The following is a 25,341-nucleotide window of genomic DNA, read 5'->3' as shown; positions in this document are numbered from 1 at the left end:
CGCAAGCCGGACCTGACAAGCCCCACCACGGCGCCAGACTATTGGATGTATCAGACTGGCCTGAGCACTACTGTGACGTCAGGCTGTGCGAGAGCCGCCCAGCAGAAATCAAAATGAAACAATGTTGCATTGTGCAGCGAGCCTAACAGCAGCATCAACTCTGCTGCAAGACCATAGCCTGCAGCGGGAACTGCGCGGGCACGCTAGGTAGGGAGCACTGCCAGCTGCCACACTTTCACTCTATGATATAGTTTAGGCAGCGCCAGGGAGGCTGAGATACTATGCAAATGCGTAACAATTAATTTTAGTGCGGTGATGTGGATCACCACACTGAAATGCATTAGTCTAACGCCTGATGCGTGGTACTTGGCAGGACTGTTCTTGTGGTGAAATTAAAACAGGAAAGACGGAGATTAGGAAAAGATACATAGTCTACACTGAAGGTAGGAATGGTATCTAACTCTTAGTACATGCCTACCCGTGCACACTGGATATAAATAGGATTTAGAAAAACTCACAAAAGGAAGAAATTACTGGAAGATTTTCAGATGAAAACATTGCTATATCTTGCAGACCACAAGCGACTTATGGTCAAAGTAGAAATAAAAGACAATTAGCCAGTGCACAAGGAGGAGACCTGCCGACTATTTACACGCCTAAAATAATCCTACTGTCAGTTAAAGTCCTTTGCAACAAGTTAGGGGCTAAGAAAGACAAATGAAGCAAGCCAGGTGGAGAGCAACATGCTCCTCAGCTCTTCCTCAGCTAGTGAGTTACTAATTTGAGACATTTTTGCAGCTGCTTATTTCCCAAATTTAACGATGGAAAGGATGGAGAAACTGAACATGGTTACCAACATCTCTACTCTTGGCCTGTCTATCTAATAATCATTTACTGCTAGTTATCTTTATCAGGTTACACATTTTGAAAATCGAAACAGAAAAAAGCTGGGAGGCACATGCATTGGGCCTTACATTAAACTATTTAGCAATATCGTCAACAGTGAAAATCGGGGATGATTGTTACCAAGGGGTTCAATGCAATATTTATGAGGGCAAAGCTCCTGTTGACTATGATGTTACCCAGAACATCAAAGTGAAAACATCCCAGATATTTACTCTATACCCATCTATATATGAATGCCCCCAAATTATCTGCCCCTACGTCAACTGATATGCAGGGGGAGAGGAGTAATGGGGGAGCCAAACATTACATGGTCTTTCCTCCCAATTCCAACCCCCCCCAAAAATCTAGCCTCTGCCAGCCACTCTATGTGCCTACCCCCCACCCCCCTCTTCAAAAGCAGTGCTCCCTGATTACCATAGAGGCCTGTCAAATGAGCCCAGAGTTCCTTTATGACATAGCACCAGTGGGTAGAAGCTTTTAACCGTTACTATGTCATAGCAGTCGATTACCAGTTTTAGAATCTGGAATTCATGATGGCGTCTCTCAGTGAGAACTGTACATAACATAGAATTATGGACGGGCAAATGTGAGTCACTGGATGATTTTCACCATGGGGTTCTCTGACATCAAATAGACGAAAGCAAAGCAATTAGGCTGTCACTCAAAACCCTAAGGTGAAAGGCATCCTGGTAACTCAGTTATCCATCAATAATTTTATTTTTTATATGGCCCTGACAACTCATCTGCCAATGCTTATAACTGCTAGGCTGAGACAAAGGAGTAATAGGGGACCTATACACAAAATGACTTCCACTCCCTAATGTGAACAAAATACCTTACCTGCCATCCTCAACCAACCCCCACCACCTTCCTTCTCCCTTCTGCAGCTGTGCTTTCTGCTTTCATTCAAGTGCAGCGGCACTGACAGGCTCTCCGAGAGCCCTGTCAGCATGGTCTGGAAGGCCTTCAAGACTTAGCAACAGTGGGTAACACGTTTTGTTATTAACTGTTACTACATCATAGCAGTGAATTACAGGATTTAGAATCCAGTTAGTCCAGCTCATGGTTCGCGATTAGAGCCATGCATAACAACAAAACAGACATATACATCTCTTACCTGTCTCTTGTGGCTTTAGCTAATTTGTCTTCAGATTTTCGGTCGTGTGTCTCTAATCCCAACATAAAACTTCCACGACCGAGCTGTGCTTCAGACTGCTCAAGCTTTTCAGACAAATCGAAGACCTGTCCTGTGGTGTAATCTGCATTCTTTGGAGACACACAAAAGGTATACAATGTATAGCAGCAGCATTGACCATGTAGTCTGCATACACAACAGTAGTCATCACTATTAGTTCAATTTCCAACAAATCCTAAGCACAAAATGCTCCCGTTTGTGCTCTGGAGCACACTTTCTGACACAGGATATAAAGAATCAGTGGACAATTAAATCTACAAGCTGTTTGATGGCATTTTGCCACTGGGTGTCGCTTTTTCATTCAAAGAATATAGCTGCCTCCCGCACCAGTTTCCCTCTTCCGAACTGAGCTTCAATCACCACCACTGTTAAGGGAATACATGCTTCTAGATTGATAGGGTCGTACTTTTTTGCTCACATTATACTGGAGATAGTATGCCTTTTTTAGACCTATGTATTTTTATAATTAATCCCCCCAGTTTTATGACTTCACAGGTTGTCTGTGAAAGGAGGATGTTACAAACAAGCACTGGCAAAACCAATAGCTCAAAACCTTTTGATTTATTGGCTTTCACTTATTTCTGTTGTTGTGAAGCATTGGCATAACATGGGTGCCATTTAACTCATTTTTTATTTACCCTTCCAAGATGGTAGATGCCATTCAGAACGGTAAATTTAAAAAAATAGAAATTCTACTTGAGTGAAAGCATTTTTTAATTGTATTTACCTTTTTTTTTTTTTTTTCAGAACAAATTTTATTAGTGTTATGGCAGTTGACAGAATACAAAAGAAACACTGCTTCCAAGATTGCAGAAAGACAGTGAGCATAAAGGAGCAACAGCGTTCAAGAAATTCAGTCAACATCGTCCAACACCCCCCTCCCCGCATCCCCACCCGGGTCCCACCCCCCTCCCTGCACGGTGTACATACTGTCCAGAAACAGGAGCCAAAGCAGCATGGTAGCGACAAGTGGTCAGTTCACAACGGGGTAGAATAGTCACAATCCATATCAGAGGCTTGTGGCGCTACCTTTTTTTTTAAGGAAATAAAGTGGCACGGTAGCTAGTGAGAATGAATAGGAATGATTGTGAGGGAGTGTCAGCAAGAATGAGCGAGCATTAGAGGCAGTGATGGAGTAAAACTGCAAGTGAGAATGAATAAGTAAGAGTGTGAGTAAGTGAATATAAGTAAGCATGAGTGAGAATGTGGAGTTATGCTTGTGAGTCTATCCTTGAAACCGGCATACTGAGGGTAGTTCTTGCCTTAAAGAGGCAGCCATAGCAAAATTCGGGCACTGGCATATTGGAGGCAGTTTTTCGCACCACAGGCACCTGTGACAAATTGCTACCAAACGAGGACACACTTGGCACAGGGGGGACACAGAGGAGACAAACTGCAGCACTGGCAAACTTGAAGAAGTTTTTGGCATGGGGGTAACCATGGCAAAATGCTGGTGCTTGCACATGGAAGGTCATTTTCTGCATAAAGGAGGACAACCAAAGTATATAGGAGAGGGCAATCATGACAAAATGCTGGAACGGACATCCTAGAGATCATTTTTGACATAAGGGCCACCCATCGTTTATGAACAGCTCCACTGGCAAACTGTCAGTGGTATATGGTATGCAATTTGTTGGACTAAAGGGTCACCCATAGCATGAAAATATGCTACGTCTGGCATAACGGAGGTATGTTTTTAAATATGGTGGCACCCCTATCACATTTGAGAAACAATGGGGTCAACTCTTGGAGGGAGTCAGGTTAAATTGGCACGGCATTACATTAAAGACTTGAATATTTAATCAGTGCTTCTACAGAGCCTGTGACTTTTTAACTAATTTATGTGGAAAGTGTACTTTAAAATGCAATATCCGGTCCAATTTTTTCAAAATGTTCTCAGGGGGTGGGGGTTGGGGGGGATAGGAGGTGAGAAGCACCCTCTTCAGGAACCCTGCCTAGAAGTTGTCGGGCATACTCAAGGAATCAGGCCCACCACTTTCAAAACTCATCAGTAGCTTCTCTAAGAACAGAAGGTATACAGTGTCTTTATGAGCACCGTTTACTTTCTGCAGCGTCCACTGGGACAATACTAAGCCTGGGCGTAATTTGCGCAGTAGCGCTACGCGTAGCTACGTAAAGTGCACTTCGCACTACGTGAGCTACGCAAACTGCATAGTGCACTGTGCCGGATGCTTTTCCGCACTGTGCAATCAGTGCAAACTGCATCTTGCACAGTGCAAGCGGTCGTTTCCTGCCGCTCTTGTAGATTTCTACTCAAGCGGCAGCTTTCTCAACGCGGACTGGTAGTTTCTCATTGTGATCGGTCGCGAGCATACGCGACCACTCGCAATGAGAAACTAGACCTCCCTGCGTTGAGAATCTCGCCGGGAAGTTTATTTTCCATGCTCACGACCGGCAACTTGATGTTGCTGATCGCGAACGAGGTAAAAGTCTCGCCGGGATGTCATTTTGCTTGCTCACGGTCGCCAACTTGACGTTGAGGACCGCGAGCAAGCAAAAAATTACCGCTACGTGTGTTTGCACTGTGCTACATGCAATTCGTGTAGTGCGAAGTAGCGCAAACTTCGCAAACTATGCGAGCGTAGCATAGTGCTTTGCCCAGGGTTAGACAATACATGTTAGGTTTTGTACAAATAAAAGGAAAAAAATAGCAGTGCATTGTGCACTATTCTGATTAAATAAAAAAAATGGGATTTTTTTTAACAAATTGACATGATTCATTATTATAAACAGTTGAAAAAACAAGTGTCTGAATAAAGCGGTCACCTCTGTGCTTCATTCGAGTGATAGAGGCTTGCAAATGATCTTAAATCAAAATGTATTAACAGTAAGGAAAAGTTAAGCTCAGCATTTTAGTTCCTATTCAATATATTGTCTACTTCAATTAAAATGTATGAACATAACGAGCATTGTTTTATTTAAGGCACTTTTCTCTCCCTGTGATTTATCAACACCATTTCTCATTGCAGAATACAGTAGGGAAAACTATTAAATTACGCTTGTTTGTGGTATGAAAATAATAGGTTCCCAGAACTGTTGTGTGTTTTGTGGCACTGAAGCCTCTTCAGATGAACAAATTAATTTTCCTGTAAAGTTAAGAGAAATAAGTAAGTATCCCCTTACACATCACGTCAGAGCCCCAATAAAGGAGCTATCTAAAATAGACGTGTCTATTTTGTGTTATTATATTAATCATGCATTTATTATGGAACTTCAGCAATGTCAAATTTTGTGATGTCAATAAACTGATGTCCAAAGCCCATATGATGGCACTTCCTGTGATGTAATTAAGATCAAAGGTGTGCTTTAAGGTGAATCAATATTCATGACGTGAAGGAGGGATCAAGAACACATGCACTCGCATCAAGTGCCAAGCAAAAGAGAAAAAAGTATTTCCCTGAATATGAGAAGTGGAAGCATGAAAGTCATCCAATCAAGAGGATGATAAAGAGACTATGCTTCAAGAGATAGACAAATTAAAGAAAAAGACATGAAACGATCGAAAAAGTTTCATGGAAATGAGTGATAAAAAAGCCAACAGTAAAGAAAGGGCTGGCACTAAGCCACTGTAGTTTTTGGGTATGGTCCATAGGAGGTTTTTTGCAAACAGTTAAAAGCTGTGCTTAGGTGCGATTTAATAATCCCTTTCTTCAAGGCACCTAGGTTTTCCAAATTCCACAAAGTAAGTTTGCGTTCTCTCGTGTTCGTTCTCTCTCTCATTCTGGCATATTTGGTGTGAATCATTTGTTTAGGGATGAGCACATGCATTGCAAGAGAAGAATTGAAGTGGGAAACACAGCTGTGCAGTACTGTGCAGCTATGCACTACGAACCAAAGTGAAGCCTCAGAGCTAGATGAGATATCCAAGTGTGACCCATTAGATGTGAATTATTTAGCCTTCTGTATTTCAACCAAATGTAATTTTACTGGGAGAGCATTTGGTGTGTATGATTAACTATTTGTCAGGAAATCAGGTCTTTGCTCAATGTCAAGTCTTTTCTATAGCTAGTGGCAGTCGGAGAAGGCGGTACCAAAGCCGGAAAAGTGTCAGGTTACAAAATATGTGGCAGTAATGCATGTGGCAACATTAGAAGTCAAGTTTCTACAAATGGAATTATTGCTAGGCTGCAGTAAAATCCCAAGGCAAGTCCAAAAGAAGATGTAGAACTAATTTTTCAGCAAGATAGTGGCAGACCAGGCAGCCTTCAAAACCGCCGTCACCACACACCAGCACCTCATCAGAACAAAGAGAGCAGCCATACAGGAAAGCAACACCACTAACAACAACAAATTAGCTTTTAGCCATCATCAAAGAATTCACCAAACCCAGCACAGACATAGCACACATCGACCCCAAGATCAGCGAGATCTATGACAGCTTTGCAGCCCAACATAAATCACCTCACTCAATGACTCCAGAGGATCTTGCTCAACCGGACCACCCTCACCTCTTATGACACTGTCTGGATCATGCAGAGCATCCACTCCAGAGCCCCATCGGATCCCTGCCCTCACCACATCTTCAACAGAGCCTGCACCTCCATCGCACCCAGAATATCTGCTGCACTGTCAACTGTTCGATCGAGTCTGCCACCCTACCTGAAGACTGGAAACATGAAGAGATTAGCCCTTGCTGAAGAAACCCTATGCCAACCCAACGGACCTCAGGAACTACAGATCCATTTCTCTACTCCCTTCCCAGCCAAAGTCAAAGAAAAGGCATCAATGCCCAACTCTCAGAGTTCATCTAAACGAATCACATCCTGGAACTCTCCAATCGGGCTTCAGAAGTAACCACTGCACCAAAATCCCTCTCCTCACCGGACAATGTAACCTATGAAAAGTGCTGGTTGTCAATCCTTAAGCCTTAAGTACGATCAGTTAAAAACTGACTGCTGTCCTGGGATCCAGCCTATGAAGTCGCTCGTCTTCTTTAGAAGAATGAAGAGGAGAAAGAACATGGGTAAGGTGATTAGACTGCCCCTATATGAAAGTGTGAGGTCATCTTTGGAAGAAAAGCAACCCTGATTCTAAGAACCAGCTTGTGGGTGGAAGAAAGTAGTGAAGTGAAGCTTGCCGCTCAGCACCTGCAACTCACTGGCAAGCCTTGCTGATGTTAGAGCTACAAGAAAAATAGTATTAAATGTAAGCAGTCACAACTAGTAACTGTGCAATGGTTCGAACAGAGAGTACATTAAACAGAATAAGATCCAATACTGGAATTATGAAAGGGGTAGGTGGAAACCTTTTGGCAAGGCACTTCAGAAATCTCTTAACTATTTGTGACGTGAAGAGGGACTGTTGATCTGGGAGCCTGAGTAATGCTGACAAGTAGCCTTTGCCTGTGCCCACTGCCCACTCATATTGGGCTAAGGAGAATGGAAAGCAAAGGATATTCTTTAAGTGGGCTTTAAGACGGTCTACAGAATTGTCTGTACGCCATTTAATAAACCAACTTCAACTCCCAGAATAGATCTTTTTGGTGGAGTGTCTGTGGGCACTTAGGATGCCATCCACCACTTCATGAGGTAGAGAAAAAGCAATCAGGTCACCCCATTGAATCTCCAAGTATCAATGCAGAGGCTTTGGAGGTTGGGGTGCAGTACATGCCCATGTGTCAGCGAGAAGTGGTTTACCCTGTGAAGGAGACAAAGCAAGATGCATGGGCGTCCGCAGACATTTTTCCAGGGAGTGGCAAAATGTTAACGTCATCTCCATCCTCCGACATGATGTGTGCCAGGTGGGGCACAAGAAACACTGGGGCACAGAACTGGGATAGACTCAATTAAATGCCAGGAATCCATGACATGTGACTGACCCTGCCACAGGCCAACAAACACCGCCTGTAGGGAAAACGCTAAATTTTCTGACAAGCTGCTTTATCTATGTCTCCTAGGTGTGCACACTTCCGGGTCCTCGATCCAACACCAATCAAGGCTGTCTTCAGCACCGAATACTTTAAAAAAGCCTATGATTAAAGCACCAGATTAAATATACTGTATGCACAGTGTATGTTAGGGATTATTTGTAGCGCACATATTTACCAATATTGGCTTCTTGGCGCTAGAATTCATGATAACTTTTACCCAAATTTAAAGCACAACTTCCGTCAGTAATAAATAATTCAGCAATCACACACGCTAGTGATTCGCCAAGGGGTGCTCCCTTTACTAGAATTCCCCGGGCATTGCTAAATTTTACACACATTCAATTAATTTATACAGTATAAAATGTATAGGTCCAAATGTTAGCAATATTTTTTAAAAGAAACCTAGAGTCCCTCTACTTGTAGTCAATGTCAAACTGATAACGTGCGCACGTTTAGGGATACAATAATGGGCAGTTCCCTTATACGGAAGCCCTGCACCGTAAATGTGTGGCACTGCGGAGCCCGCAGCAGCGGCACATCACATGTCCAGGGATGCTGAGTCTTACACAGTGGTCGAAGTGGGGTAAAAAAAGTAGGAGAACAGTGGGCGGAGAATCAGAGGGCCGGAATAACCCAAGGATTGGATCTGTGGTTGGAGCCCAATTTTTTGTATTTGTTTGGCATTTCACTGCCCAGTTTAATCAACCAATGGATACACATGATTTAAAGTTATGAGTTATTGACATTAAAATATATTCACAAAGTTTATGTTTTTGAGATTTTTACTGCGCACAACTACCCAAAGGTGTCTCGGCGCATATCGGACTCCCTGAAACGGAACGCTACCAGATGAATCATTGATTGAATAACCAAGTTTTCAAGAGTTTGCGGAAGATGGTAAGGGTAGGACTGGTTTTGATGGGCAGCGGAAGAGAGTTCCATAGCCTGGGGGTGGCGACTAAGAAACGTCCATCTCCCCAGCTAGTGGTTCTGGTGCGTGGGACAGAAAGAAGGTGAGTGCCAGCCGAACGAAGAGATCTTTGCGGAACATAGATCCGAAAAGCCTCTTTGAGAAACCTTGGTCCAGAGTCATGGATGGCCCTGTAGGCAATGCACAGTGCCTTGAACTTTATACGACTCTTAACTCTTAGCCAATGCAGCTGGCGTATGGCCATGGAGGTGGGACGGCGGCTAGGGATGCCAAGCAGAATTCTGGCCGCTGCATTTTGCACCGATTGTAATTTGGATAAGATCTGTTCTTGTGTGCCAAGAAAGAGGGCGTTGCCATAATCCATTTTTGAGAAAACGAGAGTGGTAATCAAAGTTTACCCTGCTCCTGAAGGGAGATATGGCAAAAGTTTTTTGATCTTCCTTAGCATGAAGAAAGACGATGAGACCACCGCATTCACGTGGTGTTTAAACAGCAGCTTCTCATCGAACATAACACCGAGGTTTCTGACCTGCTTCTAATCACAGAATGTACCAAATACGATAAAATGTGGAAACACAAGCCATTTGTCTCCGAGCCATGGAGTTGGTCATCAGCACTTCTCCCTTTTTCCACAACAGCAGTTCAAACAAGAAAGCAAAATATCCTAGTTTGCAAATGTTTTCTCTAAAATTATGGCTCTGCCATATTTGCCTCATAATGCAAGATCTGCTGTATGATCTGACCATTTAAACTAATAAATTGTTTGTAGCTCAAACATATCAAAAGTTAATAAAAAGGGTGACTTGTGTTGCTGCGGAGAGGATGGCCTATTGCAAAGGTTGACTGGTTACCTTTCTCACTGCTGCGTTTGTATGTTACACTGGTACTAAAAGGCAACATCTTTCCAGAGACTGTTAGCATGTGTACACACGTCAAAATAATAAAATATCTGAAAATATACTGCATTACGCTGCAGCCTTTTTTTTTTAAAAGCATTATTTAGTCAACACTACAGCATACTTTTGTCATCCTTTGCTGCATAATTAATTCCAGTAGCCCCACAGCAGGCAGCACATGTTAAAAGTGCTTGTAAATGAAGCAGGGAGACTGTGAAGTTTGCGAACTTAGTTTGGTGTGCGTGCAAATCCTGCATTGCCAATCCCTGGTGAGTTGCAGCTACTACTGCTGAAACAAGGCCAATGGAGGTACCTATGGGTGAGGCAGACTGGCCTCAAGGGCAGGCCCAGCCATAGCACTGGTGTTGTCCTGTGCATTAATGTTTGTTAGTGCCCCCAATGACCACCTCTGCCATGGATTCCCTCACTACCACCCTTTAACTGTGCCCCCCAAGTCTCCATAACCACTCTCTCTCAGATCCATTTAATTTGATTTACAGCACCACTCATACCATTGTAGGGTGTCAGAGCACTTTACATCACACACATTACACAGAGACAATCAATGTATACATGTGTAAATCACGGTATAGGAAATGTTACATAAGACAACAGGACAACCATACTAGTAGCCTGTATAGTTTTATAGTGATTAGTCTGGAGAGAAACAATACCCGGAATTTAAAACGTAATACCATGGTTTGGGGTTCTACTTAATAATCCAAAGAACACTTTTGGGACAGTAGGATGATCAAAGACAGGGGGGGGAAGAAATACAACGCTCTAATTTATACCTTGCAGTTTGTATGCAGGTCTTAGATGACAGTTAATAGCTCACTGTTCTAAGTTAGGATTTTAACTTATAAACTGCAAGTAACAAAAGGATCTCTCTGACAAAAGCAGTAGCCAACTGACCTATTTACATTATGTGCACTTTGTGATCTACATGGCACATGTTCTTTGCAGCCGGTACATTAACCCTCTGAGCTACCTTTCCATGAGTCAAAACTTCCACTAGACAAAATTCTGATCTCTCTCTAGGAAGAACATTAATCACCAGAGTCATCATGACATTTTTATTGTTGCCGAAAATTGCTGGAGGCCAGGTAGGAGGCAGCAAGCGTTTTTAAAACCATAATATACTTGCAAACATGATGCCTCCACCTAAAGTCAGCACCCGGTGCGGTCACACTAGTTGCACCGCCCTAGAGCTGGCCCTGCGCAAGGGTCCTGTGACCACAGTGACTGTTGTTCTAGGGTGTGCTGCTTCCAGGCGTGCCCGTAAGACTGGAGGTGAACTTCAGTATGGATAGTGGTGGACAAGCCTTGAAGGTTAACCTACACTGGTCATGCTAGGGTCCACCTGCTGGTGCGAAGACACCCGGGCTTCTAAGGTGTTGCGAAGCCTTCCAAGGTCTAGCATGTGATTGTGCTCTCGCAGGAGAGTGGTCTGGTGGACTGGTTATTAAGGCTGAACCTGGTTCCCAGTTCCAAATTCAGCAGCTGTGACCATAGTGCCACATCCTCTCCCCCACTGAACATCGTACCGCCCCACTGAGAAAAACTCCCACTGTCTTCAACTACAACCCAATTGTTGCCCGCTATAAACACCTGGATGCGGCTCAATTTAAATTACGCACTAGACCAGAGCAATATGCGGCCTAGAAAAAAAAAGTAACAACATCCTGGAAAAAGCAAACACTTGTAGGGAATGCAAAATTTAGCAAACCATGGGAAATGTAAGCAGGAACAACATGGTTACCTTAATGCTTTTACACTCACTATTCAGAAATCAATGAGTGCTTTTGCCTGAAAAGTTAAGGACACGACTACAGGGCCCTGAATGGACCCATTTCAATGGCTATTGCTTAGATCTTTACAAAACGTAAGCAGTATGGTAAAAAGACCACATCCCTGGACGCAGAGCCGCGGCCCGCAGCACACATTTTGTTTTCTGATCCACACATTGCAGTACCTCCAGGATTGGTGCACTAGTTCCAAGTCCAGGGAAAACAAAGGCAAGAAATCAAAAATAGCGCTTGACTGGCAAACTCTGTAAAAGTGGCGCTTATGTGTTTGGGTGTGAATAAAATATTTTGGGCAGTTTGATACCACTCTCTTACTTTATTTAGTTATTTATCTATTTTTCACATTTTTAGCCTTTTATTCCCAATGCTGCACTTTGGAATTAAAATGTCAGAAAAATACGGCATTTCCAGCAAAAGCGTCTTTCTTTTTTGGATCCATTTCACAGGGAAGCAAATAAAAGAAAGGAGAGGAAAGAGAGTGAGAACCCCGTCTTGAAGTCACGGTTTTCATGGGTGTCTGCATGGAGGATAAGGAGAGGCGCTCCAGGGGAGGCAAGCACCGCTCCTTGCCCCCCCCCTGCGGACGCCCATGAGCAAGAGGCACTGGTATAGCATTAGGTTTGCATGCCATACCCTTCTTGGCCAGCCTGGGGCTATTTAGATGACTTGGGCTAATATCTTCAGCACCTGAAGAATCAAGGGTATGAGGGGGGGGAAACACATAGTGAAGCGGAAAGCTAACCACAGGTAATCCCAGCAACGGATACTGGAGGACGCACAACACTGGGCACTGAGCAGTGTCACGTGCTGCGAAAAGGTCCACCTGAGGTGTTTTGTGAAGTCTGTAGATGTGCTGATGCACCTCTATGTGAAGTCGCCACACTTTATCATCAAGGTGTCATCGACTGGGACTGTCCACTCGGAATTTAAGAACCCCAGACTGATAAGTGGCAACCAGCCAGATAAAATGCTTGAGCAAAACACCTGAACAGTTGTACATCGACAGAAAAGCTGCAACCCTACAGCTCCTTGCTTGGTGATGCACCACATCAATGTCATATTGTCTGTCAAGATCTCTTTGCGGTCAGTCTGTCCAGATGGCAGAAAGTCTTTGAGCACCAACCAAATTGCACACAGTTCCAGCAGATTAATGTACGTCTTCTCTCCAGGAAACCATAGGGCTCGGATCTTCAGGTCCTCTAGATGAGCTCCACCTGAGGGTGGAAGCATCCATGAGGAAAGTTGGTGGTGGCTGGAAAGGCCTTCCCTGCACTAGCTTTCCTTCCACATACCACCATTTCAAATCTGCTGCGGTGTTCCAGAGATTCTGACAGACCAGCACAGATCTCCACTATGTTGGGACTACTGTCTGTAGAGGCACCACTGGAGGGTCCTCATGTGCCAGCTTGCGCGAGTGACCAGCGAAATGCAGGACGTAAGTCGACTTAGAAAATGCAAGACCTGCAAGACTGGAACTTGTGCTCTGTTGAGAAACATGCGATTCACAGCCTGAATATCTTGAATACCTTGAGTACGTGGAAAGGCCCAGCTTGATGTAGTATCCATAACTGCACCTATGACCAGGATGCACTGAGAGGGCACGAGGTGAGATTTGGACTGGTTGATGGAAAAGCCCAAGTTGAACAACAGAGACACTGTGACATTCATATATTGCACCACCATCTCCGGGGACTCTGTTTCTATGAGTCAGTCGTCCAAGTATACACTGAGACTCCCCATGCGTCCGGATGAATACGCGAAAGAGACCACCGGATATTGTGGCTTGGATTAGAAAATTGTTCAACACAAAATTGGAAATTTTGCGGCATTCTATTTTAGTGACAGTTAAAAGTTATGTCCTAATAAAAAGGGAATCTGGAGGAAAAAAACATGGCATTTGTTTTCCTAATCACTACAGCATTCTGCCTGTCACCCATGCTCTAATCTTATCCTCCAAGGTTTTAAGGACAAAGCATTAACCTTTGATGTGAGAAAAATATACCGCTCTAGTTGCTGAATTGCAGACCATGAAACTGGAAGAAAAAAATGAGAAAGAATCAGGACTCAATCCTGGCTTTCTGCTTAAACAAAAAGTGTGATCTTAGATGCCGAGCCTTCCTTTTGAAATGACTACCTTTTTGACCCTTCCAGTTAGTAGCTGCTCTTCACTTACTAGGATTAGGCTTGTCGAATGGAATTAGTGGCCATGCACAGGCATGAGCTGGCTGTCATGTGTCTTGTGTCCCCCCTCTCACACAGCTGCTCCCTATAAAACGAAAATACATGTACTGGTGTGTCAAGGAGAGGCAGTGGGGATCAGATTAAAGGAGCCATTGCCAGGGTAGCTCAGGGGGAAAACGCAATAAGAGTGATGTATCTGTAAGAGCACAGGATAAATAATGTGCTCGAGCGCAAGTTGTGCCTGTTTAAGAGCAGGGTGAACAGTGTTACTGGATTAGGGCAGGACTAGGAGTGTGCCTGAGTGAGTGCAACGTGAGTAAAGTGTCTGAATGCAGGCCATTCCAGTATATGTGCAGGGAGAGCTGGTGTGGGTTCAGGGAGAGCAGGTGCCTGTTCGAGTGCAGGGTGAGAGAAGTGCTTGTGATTTCAGAGTGCAGTGTGGGGTTTTTCAGTCCAACAGGATGATGTGCCCTCGTGATTTCAGGGTAAGCAGCGCGCCTCTTTTAGTGTAGGGTGAGTGTCGTATCTGTACAAGAGGAGGATGAGTCGTGTACCTGAGAGATTGCAGCCCATAAACGCCAGATCCATTGCATTTTGGTAATAATGTCAAAGCTGAAAACCACCACCATCAAATATGGGGTGTTATCCATTTTAGGCTATATAGCCCATAAATGACTACTAAATAGGACGGATGACTTGACAATAGAAATACAGATTAAAGCATAGAGTAGGTGCACATGACAAACACCACTCGTTTCTGTGTTATAATGTAGTTTGATCACATTTCAGTAAATATTCAACAGCAAATTTACTGTACTTGGAACACGTTAATGTACAGCAATAGTGAAACCGCACCGCACATATGTAGTGTTTCGAGGAATTCTAAATAAATGTTCAAGTATTTGGCAATGAAAGGCTTTTGAAGCCCTCATAATACAAAACACCCCACACAGACATGCTTACTTTAGACAGAAATGCTTTCGTCTCATACTTTTTGCAGTTTTATATAGGCCGAACTCGGCCCAAGGGTATTGCAGCGCTTTACAATGGCACCTGATTACATTACACAGAGACGGATTACTATTATGTTTTTCTTTAGGGACAGGGAAATCAAGCGATTTGCCCAGGATCACTAGATGAGATGCTGAGACTCGAACCTTATTCCACAGTTCAAAAGGCAGCTTTGGTCGTTATACCACACGGTCTACCTCAAACACTTGGTGCTTGTTTGTATGGTATATGTGCAGTTTATCCTGGCCAGTTACCAAGATCTTGAAAACAATGTACCAGCTTAAAAAGTTTTCACTCTCCTCCATCATTTTCACAACGCAGGGAGGAGTAGCCAACAATGAGGCAGGGGGTAAATGACAGGGCATGTTTGGCAATGTCATCCCTGTTATTCACATGACAATACCTGATCTGTGCCCGCCTAGATGTCCTGGGGGTAGGTGGATGGTCAAATGGAATGGAGTAGTTCAGAGGTAACATCCAGGCTAAACAAGCATTGGAAATGCAACAGGTCTCGCATTATTAAAGTTTGAGCAGTTGGCATTGAAAATGGCAATGTTAGTGCTAGTTATGGAATTGCAATTATACTGAAATACAATCACATGTAATGCGTAGGTGTATTAAAAAGTGAAATGATAGATAATGGTGTTGAAAAAGTAGGCAATAAATATTGATGTATGTATTTTGCATCTTTTTTTGAAAATCTTAGTTATGCAATGGGTATGTACGTAAAATATGTGTTTGTGACTGATTTACAGTTTATGAAAAAGAAAACACATTTTGCAAGTAAAAGATGTTTGTGTGTTGCGTGCAGCAGTGCGAGGCGTGCAGCAGTGCGTGGCGTGCAGCAGTGCGTGGCGTGCAGCAGTGCGTGGCGTGCAGCACTGTGTGGTCTGCAGCGTGCAGCATTGTGAGGCGTGCAGCAGTGTGTGGCGTGCAGCAGTGTGTGGCGTGCAGCAGTGTGTGGCGTGCAGCAGTGTGTGGCGTGCAGCAGTGTGTGGCGTGCAGCAGTGTGTGGCGTGCAGCAGTGTGTGGCGTGCAGCAGTGTGTGGCATGCAGCAGTGTGTGGCATGCAGCAGTGTGTGGCATGCAGCAGTGTGTGGCATGCAGCAGTGTGTGGCATGCAGCAGTGTGTGGCATGCAGCAGTGTGTGGCATGCAGCAGTGTGTGGCATGCAGCAGTGTGTGGCATGCAGCAGTGTGTGGCATGCAGCAGTGTGAGGCATGCAGCAGTGTGTGGCATGCAGCAGTGTGTGGCATGCAGCAGTGTGTGGCATGCAGCAGTGTGTGGCATGCAGCAGTGTGTGGCATGCAGAAGTGTGAGTAATGCAGCAGTGTGCAGCAGTGTGATGAGCGCAGCAGTGTGAGGTGTGCAGCAGTGTGAGGCGTGCAGCAGTGTGAGGCGTGCAGCAGTGTGTGGCCTGCAGCGTGCAGCAGTGTGAGGCGTGCAGCAGTGTGAGGCGTGCAGCAGTGTATGAATACTTGAAATAAAATGTGAGATATACTGACCCGAGTTGTAAGGCTCATTACATAAAAATCAAGCTCCTAGAGACCAAAAACAGTCAATAATCGTAGTAATACCCATGACAAAGAAAAATGCAAGCACATCTGCTTTTCCGAAAAATCGTTCTCTAGTCTTACGTTTTAAAATCTGCAAATGTCACTTTAACAGTTAATATTGGTCTTTTATGCAGTATTACCAGAAAGTCAAATGTATAGTAAAAATCGGTCAGGATCAATTGTTTAAAAAAATAAATAAAAAAAAATTCGAGTTCATGATGATAATTGAAAGACAATTCTATCCTGCCATAAACATAGCTGCAAAGTCAGAACGTGTCTTCTGTGTCGGGGAAGTGGCTACTATATGTTTTGGAAAATCTGAAGCGTGGACATGTGTTTTTTTCTTGTTAAAGCTACTAAAAGAGGAGGCTAGCGTTTCTGTTCTTCCCCTGCTTGATACCTGTGACATCATACCTCAACTAAGGGCATGTCTGGGACCTGGCTGTTTTACCCAAGTATAGCCTCTGTAGTACTAAAGGTGACAGGGGGCTGGTAGGGACCTTTACGTAGAGGTCTGGCCCTTTGCAAGTTCTCCACAGAGTGCCCTGGGGGTTTGGGAATATGCACTTGCACTAGAGAACCACGTTTGGCACACTTCCCAGGCTCATCTCTTGAAGAGTGCCAGGGGCGATGCCTTTGCCATGGTTTGGGTCAGCATGTAAGCTGGCACTCTTCCATTCTTTGGCAACAGTGCGTAGGTTGCTAAGTGGCTTGAGTGTACGTGGGGGCCTGACGTAAGCAATCAGGAAGAGCAAATGGTGGTAAATCAGGAGGCCAATTTGCCAGTGTGATGGCTGGTGTTACGACTTCTGTACACAGTGTTTTTTCTGCCCCCACCAACATGTAAACAAAGGATGTAAAGTATATAAATAGTGTTAATGTGATATTGTTTATGCAAGTTTTTCGTTTGTGTCAATTGAGTCTTGTTTTAAATTTTGAATAAATACTGCCTAGAACGTTTCTGAAACCACACAACGTTTATGGTCCGGGTCGGTCACGGTGTGGTCTTTCAGGTCTCTACCTAGCTCAGCAGGTTCCCTCCTTTGTTTCGTTGGAGAATACCGACCATGTGTCTTTGCGTTCTGTGCAAGATTGTGGGCTAGGAAGTTCCTCGGAAATCATAATTGCCTGCACTACTACTGATGGATCTACAATTGATTTAACATGACCGCTTATTTGGTACATGTTCTAAATACAAACCGTGCCTGCTTCCCCATGCAAGGATGCAGCTTTTCTGTTTTGCCCATTGGAGTCTCACTTGCAATCGTGATAGAGGCCTTAATAATATGTATGAAAACCAACCAGTGCCAGAGTACTAATAAATTGCTGCTACCACCAAAGAGCTCCTGGAAGTTTATATGCTCTTTTCCTTTCTCTAAGCTTTAAATATCGAGCACTTATTTTTTAATGCACGACTGTCTACTTGTTTACACACTATCGTACTAATGCTGAGCGGTAGACAAAGATAAGACTTTGTCAGTAACAAGTTCAGTAATGACGTCATCGAACATGATGTCACCCAAAGACTAAAATATATAGTTGTTAAAAAGAAGCACCGCCTCATCTAAAGCCCTTCCACAGACACTGCCAGACACATGATACATTCATAAAGCTATACAATAATCAGTTTGTAGGCAGCTGACATTTCTATTCTGAAAAAACAAATACTACCAAAGGCAGCTGCGATGCAACATTATCCTTGTCCCTTTTCACATTCTACTGACGTGGAATACACTGGAAAATTAACTTTGCTTGGTAGCGACGTATAGTGTGATCGGCTACAAACACCAAAAGGATTCTCAAATGTCTACATCTGCACAGCAACCTGCTGTTCTATCCGACTCAACAGTGCAAGGAAACATTCAAAGGCCAGGCTACTGGAGGTCTGTCCTCCTCATTCCTGAATTTAAGAAAAACAAGTCACATCACACCTACAAAAAGTCAGGACTATTGGCTTTGTCAGTGGTTGTTAGTTGCATGAGATAAATAAGCAGCAACTAGGACTTGAATATTATCGAAAAAGCTTCCACTTAAAGCCCTGGTGACACCAGACAATGTTCATGCTCCTGAGTTTCAAAAACAGAAGGATAATCTAGAGAGAAAATGACTTGAAAGGATTTACTTTCCCCTAACAACGCTCACCTGGCATGACGTCATGCGGTTACTTTTCCACTAGTGAGAAGTGAGAAGTGTGAGCAGCACGCTTACATCACAAAACAGAGCCCGTTAGAGACCCGTTTCGAGACCCCCTTTAAAAAACTGCCGGTGCTCAGACCCGGTGAGACCCGGCCCACTTAAAGTCCGGACTATTCTGTATCAACGAGGTGGTACTTGGTGTGAGATAAATGAAATAAAATAAACCTGTCTGCTGTATACTGTCTGCTTGTGCACTGTGGCTCTACTCCCTGTATGGAGCCGCACCTGAGATCCTGCTGAGAGCAGCAGACTTGACTCACCCCCTCAGACTGGCCCCCACTAGGCAAGAGAGACTCATCCTCTTCTCCGAATGAACTGACCGAGGGGGTCCTACCGGACTCTGAGCTCTCTCTCCTCTGTTGACCAAGTCAGTCCAGCGGTCAGGTCCACCAACCTTCGGCTCCTGTGTCCTGCTGAGTCTGGTGGCACAGTGCACTAATGGGACCTCTGTAGGGGCCTGTGTTCGACCTCATGGGCACAGGTTCAAATCTAGGCTGGGCCACTCAGCCTTTCATCCTTCTGAGGTAGATAGAATTGGCACTTTTGAGCTGGGTAACAATAAACATCTGTTATTCAGCACCAAGATGCCCTTCAATGAGAACGTGCACTTTACAAATACACAAATATGTCTCTCTTCGCCCCTGAAAGTGACCCCCGGTGGAAGTGTAGCGGGCTCTGATGGCGGCACAGATGGACTCATGCCACATGCAATGGGCCGCTGACAGTCACTGAGGGATGCCAAGGCTTCTCAGCCCAGGAGCCGGACGGGGCAGAACTGAGGGTTTAGGACCACATGTAAGCAGCCACGGAAGCCTTTCTCTGCCAACAGTAATCTCAAGGATAAGACTTAAAGTGTTGTACAACCTTCACTACAGGTCCCAGGGTAAAGCCCTGGTTATTACATAAGCTAGCGCCCAACAACGACCCAGAGATCGCTACTGTACATCGGGTCACCCAAGAAACACATTCAAACAGCTGAACCACGAAGGCCGCAATCTGGAAGCTGCGGAGTCCGCGGACAACATAACACAGATGCCCAAGATAGTGCTGAACTCTAGACTCGCCAAAACAAAGGCCCTGATTACCAAGAAACGAAGGTATAGAGAGACTGCACCAAAGCTGTGAAGTCCGCGGACAACATAACACAGATGCCCATGGTTAACACTACTGCTGAAATCTGAACGTGCAAAAACAAAGGCCCTGATTGCCAAGAAATGAAAGTAAAGGGAGTCTGCACAGAAGTTGTGGAGTCCGCGGACAATATAACACAGATGCCCAAGGTAACCAGCACCACCTCTCCCCTACATCCTCCACCGCCGAGGGACGCGCAGCAATGATTGCAAAAATGCAAAAAAAAAAAGCCGGAAACGCGATAATGAATCCCGCCCCTCCCGGACTGGTGACCTGACTCATGGTTGCCATGGCGATATTTCAGAGAATACGCTTGTGACACCGTAAGTCACGTCACCGAGTCCTCAAAAGGCGGGATCAGAGCCGGGCAAATCATCCAAACAGAGGCATTGTCCAATGGCAGGCCTCCGTTTCGCGAGGCCGGCCAATGGCAGAAGGGGCGTGGTTTCATGCCCCTTCTTGTTTACAAGCACTCTCGCCTGCAGCAGCGCATGCGCTGCAACGCAGGCTTCGACCTACAAAGGAGTGCGAGTCTCCCTGTGGCGTTTGTTTTCTTTTCTTGCCAGGCAGCATTTTCATGAAGCAAGACAATTAAACAACTACCAAAGGGGATATAGTTTCTTTTGTTTTTGCATCTGGTTTTATATAAAGTTTCGGGCATGGTGGGAATCCATGGTTTGTGTGGCAAAAAGCTGGAAGGTCTGCAAACTGGTGATGTGCTGGTCAGACAGTAAAATGTAGATACTTTCTGTGCGACCGCAGAATTTTTATGTGAAAACACTCGTCCTGCAGGTGGACATGCACCATCCAGTCTTCTGCTTCTGGTGCAAGTAACAACTGTGCTAGGGATTGCAATTTGAAGCTGTTCTTTCACAGGAACCATTCAAAACCCTTAGGTCTAGGATCAGACAGCCTGCCTCCCTTTTTCGGAACCAGAAATCACCTGGAACATCACACCCTAGCTCTGCTCCTACTCTTCCACCAGCTCAACCACCTCTTTTTGTAGTAAGATTTCTACCTCCTGCTGAAGGATTAGAAGATGGTCTGCTGGGGGGCAGGGGATGCTAAAAGGGTAGGATACAGCGCTTTCCACAATCTGCAAGACCCATTGGTCTGAAGTAATGGCCTTGCAGGTATGTGGAAAGGCACCCTGTGTTTTAATAAGAGAAAGTAGCACTGTTTCCCTACGATTGCTGGAGAAGAGGATGAAGAAGAGAGGGAAGGGAGAGGCAAGGAATGGTGTCTGAAGGCTCCTGATGCTAGTTTGGATGAGCAGAAAGCCTGGGCAACAAGGCTCTCTAGCAACGGACGACTGGAGAGAAATGCCAGGCCATTGAGAGCTGGTCTATACCTCCTTGCCGTCACTCTGTTGATTGCATACGTAGTGGGCTTCTCTCACACCGCAAGAAGGGACTTTGTGAGACCTTCATTGAAGGGTAATAGAGGTTCTGTATCGTGAGCTGTTGGATGTAGAACTTCAGTGAGAAGGTTGGCTTTATTCTCTGATGAAGGTCAAAAGCCTCCGCCACCTTTCATAAGGCTGCATAGTAGGATGAAACCTCCGGGGAAGAGAGGCCAGTCAAGGAGCAGAGCCCACTAAAGTGAAGTATCAAGGCCACTTCCGTACCAGAGTGCCATGAAGTATGGGTCCATGGTACCAGACATCCCATCACCTTTCTGATCAATAACTGTTCTTACAGGGGGTCAAAATCCCAAAAGAATAGTGATCTTCAATAGGATGCTGTGGTTTCCCTCTTGATATGTGTTGCAGGGGAAGCATTTCCATTGGAGGCAAAGGATCTGGGGTAGAGAGTAGGTGTGGTGCCGGTGGCGAGGTTTGCGGAAGCAGCAGCGCTAGTGAATTTAAACCAATGTTGAGGTTGACGCTGCTGGAATGTGGAACGGAAGAGATGTTGGTCATGATGTCGAAGCTGAAGCCGGCATTGGAGTTGAAGTGAACATTACAGGTAGCAGTGGAAGGCAAGGAGTGAATGGGGCTAGAGTCCCATGGGTCTCAAAGGCACTCCAGAAGGCACCATAGCCCTGCAAAAATCGGGTCTATTCACAGGGCTAGAAAGTTGGGTAATATATACCAGGCCGAGGCATAGGTGATGGTGTGGCAGATGTCAACGGGTCAGTGACTGTCGTCGGGTATGAATAAGACACAGGTACCAGGTCCTCTGCAGGAAGCTTAACCAGCTCTGATGCCAAAGAAGAGTCCTGAGGAGGACTAATGGAAGGATGTGGGGACTTCCATTTTGAAGTTGGCCACTAGTAGGAGTCTTGGCGCTGCTCCTTCTTGTGCTTCCGCCTGGATGACTGATAACTGAGGTGACGCCAAGCAACTTGTCCTGGGCCTCTTCTAATATTTGGCCATGACCATCCCGAGCCAGAGTTTTAAACAGCTTGGCTTTTACTCCTTTATGGCCTAGGGGTGCATACTTTGCTAGAGGTACGGACCTTAATGTGGTCTGACTCCAGAAACCACAAATAGATGTGCGAGTCTGTGATGGAAATTTGAAGGCTAAGAAACCTGACATTTTATGGGGGAGACATCCGTGCATTGCACCTGTAAGTAGCTTAGGTAAAGATCAGACAAACATCTTGAGAATAGCCTCAGGGGAGGAGGAGCTACGCTCGCAACCAAGATGGCAGCATAAGCTCCCGGCTCCGCCGACCTCCGCCAGCAGCTCGTCAATCCTAACATTTATCCTGATTCTGCACCGGACTCCCGTCTAGCTGAAGAGTTCCTGAGTCTGGAGGTGCAATCCCGAGATTTCCATCTTTTCGGATGAGGAAGATACGCCGTGTTTAATTCTCGGCCTAACCCAGTGCGAAAGCCGGGGCCTCAATTTTGAATCCATCAGGGCTGGAAGTGAACAACATCGGCCGCGAGTCTTGGGCCGTGTCCGGTCCCCCGATGGGGAGTATATCCTGACTGGTTTGAATGGCGATTTGATGGTCGGTTGAATCCTAGGACACAGCGGCGTGTTGCACTGGTTGCCGTGGTCGGGGGTCCGTAGCCCGGAGGCTTTGCTGCCCGCCCTGGGTCGATGGGCTTGGGCTCTCGCTGGAGGCGACGGTGTCGATACTGCGAAACTGAGAGCGCCCACTATCTCCTTCGGCCCTACCTGTGCCTGTTACCCCGGAGTAGTCGACCTCCGGGGTTCAAGACCTGCTCAGCAGATTTGCCAGAGGGGATGGAACGAGTGGAGACTACGCCGTCGTTGCTGACCTTAATGGCCGCCATTGGAGCGCTCCACTCGAGGGTCACCGCCATCATCCAGAAAATGATTGAAACAGCCGACTCTATCAATTTGACACCGGATGCCGGCCTTTCGATATGTCTCCAACAAGCTGTGTTACCTACGTAGCAGGTTATGCCTGTGATTGAGGGCTCCGTGCCACTGCCAGATCTGGAGTTTTTTGACCGTCCCCACGCAACGGCTAGTAAGCCAGTGACTACCATGAGTTCAGTACGTTCAATGCTGACTCCCCTCGAGCTGGACAGAGATCTTCCTTTACGCCTAGCCACATTTTTCAGAGACTATTGGAGCGATTCATCGTCCTTTTCCTCTCTGCTGGTGCAACCTCTCTCCTGGGACTTATCTTTGGTGATCGGTTGTTTCCGTTTGACTTGTGGTCTTCGAGTATGGATGTCGTGGCTTCTTTCTGGCCAAATTGACTTTGACATTATCGAACATTTTACTTTTCTTATTGATATGGCGGTCCGAGCAGAGAGGGTTCGTACGAAAAGCCGACGTGGCCAAGGTTGATTTGATTGTCTGGGTTTGACGAAAGGGATTCATTCGAAGCGGGATTTGTAGATTATACTGATGTGGGAGTCTGGTGATTCTTTTAAACTCCCCCGACTGTCGTAATCATTACTTAATATTGTTCTGTTTATAATCGGGGGGGGTTTGCTTCTGGCGGGGGGTAAGGGAGACCGGGGGCCTGTTTGTTCTCTCCTCCTCCACTTTCTTTCTCCCTTCTTTTAGGGCAAGTTCTGGGGCGACAGGCACGCTGCTAGTGGGGTAAGGCTGTAGCCATTGCAGGGTGGTTTTTTTTTGTTATTTTGTCTTTGTTTAGTTCTATGGCCTTTTTTTTCTTTCCTTTCCTTCTTTGCGGGAGGTGTGTCGTATATCCTGGATTGTGTTCCTCATTCATCTTGGTGTCTACTCTAGTTCTAATTATCCTGAGTCGTGGGTGGAAGGGTTTTGCAGATTTTAGCTTATCGAACTGATCGTCCATATTAACTCTCCTGTTCCCATATTACATCCTGTTGGTATTTTTCCTTTTACTTCCATGTACCGCTTGCTCTGCATTTCCTTATTCACCTGCCAAATGTTGTACTGTACTTTAAGTATGACACCTGATTTATGTACCGTTTCCTCCTGCCTTTCTTCAATAAAAATATATATAAAAAAAGAGAATAGCCTCAGGTGAGCTAAGCTCCAGATTTGCGTCGATGGTGGGGGGAAAAAAGGGAATTGAAGTCAGGGAGCCAGTTGGGATGCTTTATGGCTCCAGTGAGGTCACGATGTTGCTTCCAGTGCCGTAGTGGGGCCTGAGCCCTCTACCGGCGTGGAGAACTATCGAACAGTTTACAGCTTTAGTTTGATGCTTTGGATATTCAAAAGGTGTAGAAACTGTAGGCGGAAGTGCCCATGAGAAAGTACCTCTACAAGTGAGACAGTAAAAGTGTTTTAGGGTGGGGGCAACTGGTCTTGCAAGGGAGTGTTTGGGAAGTACTGAGATGTATCCTGCTTTGCGCTATGATGCTAGGGAGACGTATGGCTCAAGGGCTGACTACAGGTTGACTGCTATTAAAACAAAATAGTGTTAAAAATCTAGCATTGATCACTGTAGTTTTTAAGTGTAAGGGTGAGAGCTCTTTCTCTGGTAACATAGAGTCTTAAGAACTCTTCAACATCAGCTCCGAACACTCTCCTCCTTATCCAGCTTTAAATCAACTTTGAAAAACTCACTTCTAGATCTTTACTAAGACTGTGCAGAAGAAAAATCATTGATTAGCATGGCAGTTAGGATCAATTCTGTTTATTAACAGTCTGCACATAAAGCACACAGCATGCTGCCTACAACCCAACTGAACCGGCTGCGTTTATTCAATGTTTTGGATTGCTGCCAACAGTTGAAGTGCTTAGCATGGGGGAAACAGATTTGAATAGAGTAATGAAACAAAAACAAAAAGAGGAAACAAGTAACCCCTTCACCCACCCAAGCTGCTACTAGAGGGGGAGACAAGCGGGGGTTCTAAGCGTACCCAATCCGAGCCTTCACCAAGGCCACTTCGAACAGTACTCAGTAGCACTCCGAGGGAGAAGACTCTTGAAACAGTCTATATGCCTTAGAAAAAATTGAAATAGATTTAAAATCACGACACAGACCATAGTGTCAGCTGGAAGTTGCTTCACCGCACACGGTGGCCCCACTCAGTGGAATCAGTCAAGTTTGATTTCTTCCTCCGCCAGGGAATCCAAAATCTGGTGGAACAAGGTCTGAACATACTCCTCCAGATCAGAGCCTTCTGAGGCAGTTGGGGGCCCCCCCATATACAAAGGTTATTCCTTCTGGACAAGTTGTCAAGGTCCTCCGCATATGCCTGAAGGTCAGTCTGTT

The 25,341-nt window shown here is 45.3% G+C and overlaps 1 protein-coding gene across 1 annotated transcript in view; it reads right to left on the bottom strand.

Moving 5' to 3' along the window:
• LOC144828755 (COP9 signalosome complex subunit 5) overlaps positions 1–25,341 on the bottom strand; it is a 194,641-nt gene that overhangs the window by 15,941 nt on the left and 153,359 nt on the right. Inside the window, exon 7 of the mRNA XM_078687200.1 lies at positions 2,024–2,172. Within this exon, the coding sequence (XP_078543326.1) occupies positions 2,024–2,172 (149 nt within the window). The remainder of the gene's footprint in view (positions 1–2,023; positions 2,173–25,341) is intronic.

The sequence above is a fragment of the Lissotriton helveticus genome, chromosome 4_1, assembly GCF_964261635.1.
Source record: "Lissotriton helveticus chromosome 4_1, aLisHel1.1, whole genome shotgun sequence".
In the NCBI taxonomy this organism is placed as follows: domain Eukaryota; kingdom Metazoa; phylum Chordata; class Amphibia; order Caudata; family Salamandridae; genus Lissotriton; species Lissotriton helveticus.
Note: the sequence above shows the minus strand (reverse complement) of the source record. Positions and strands in the feature narration are given on the sequence as shown.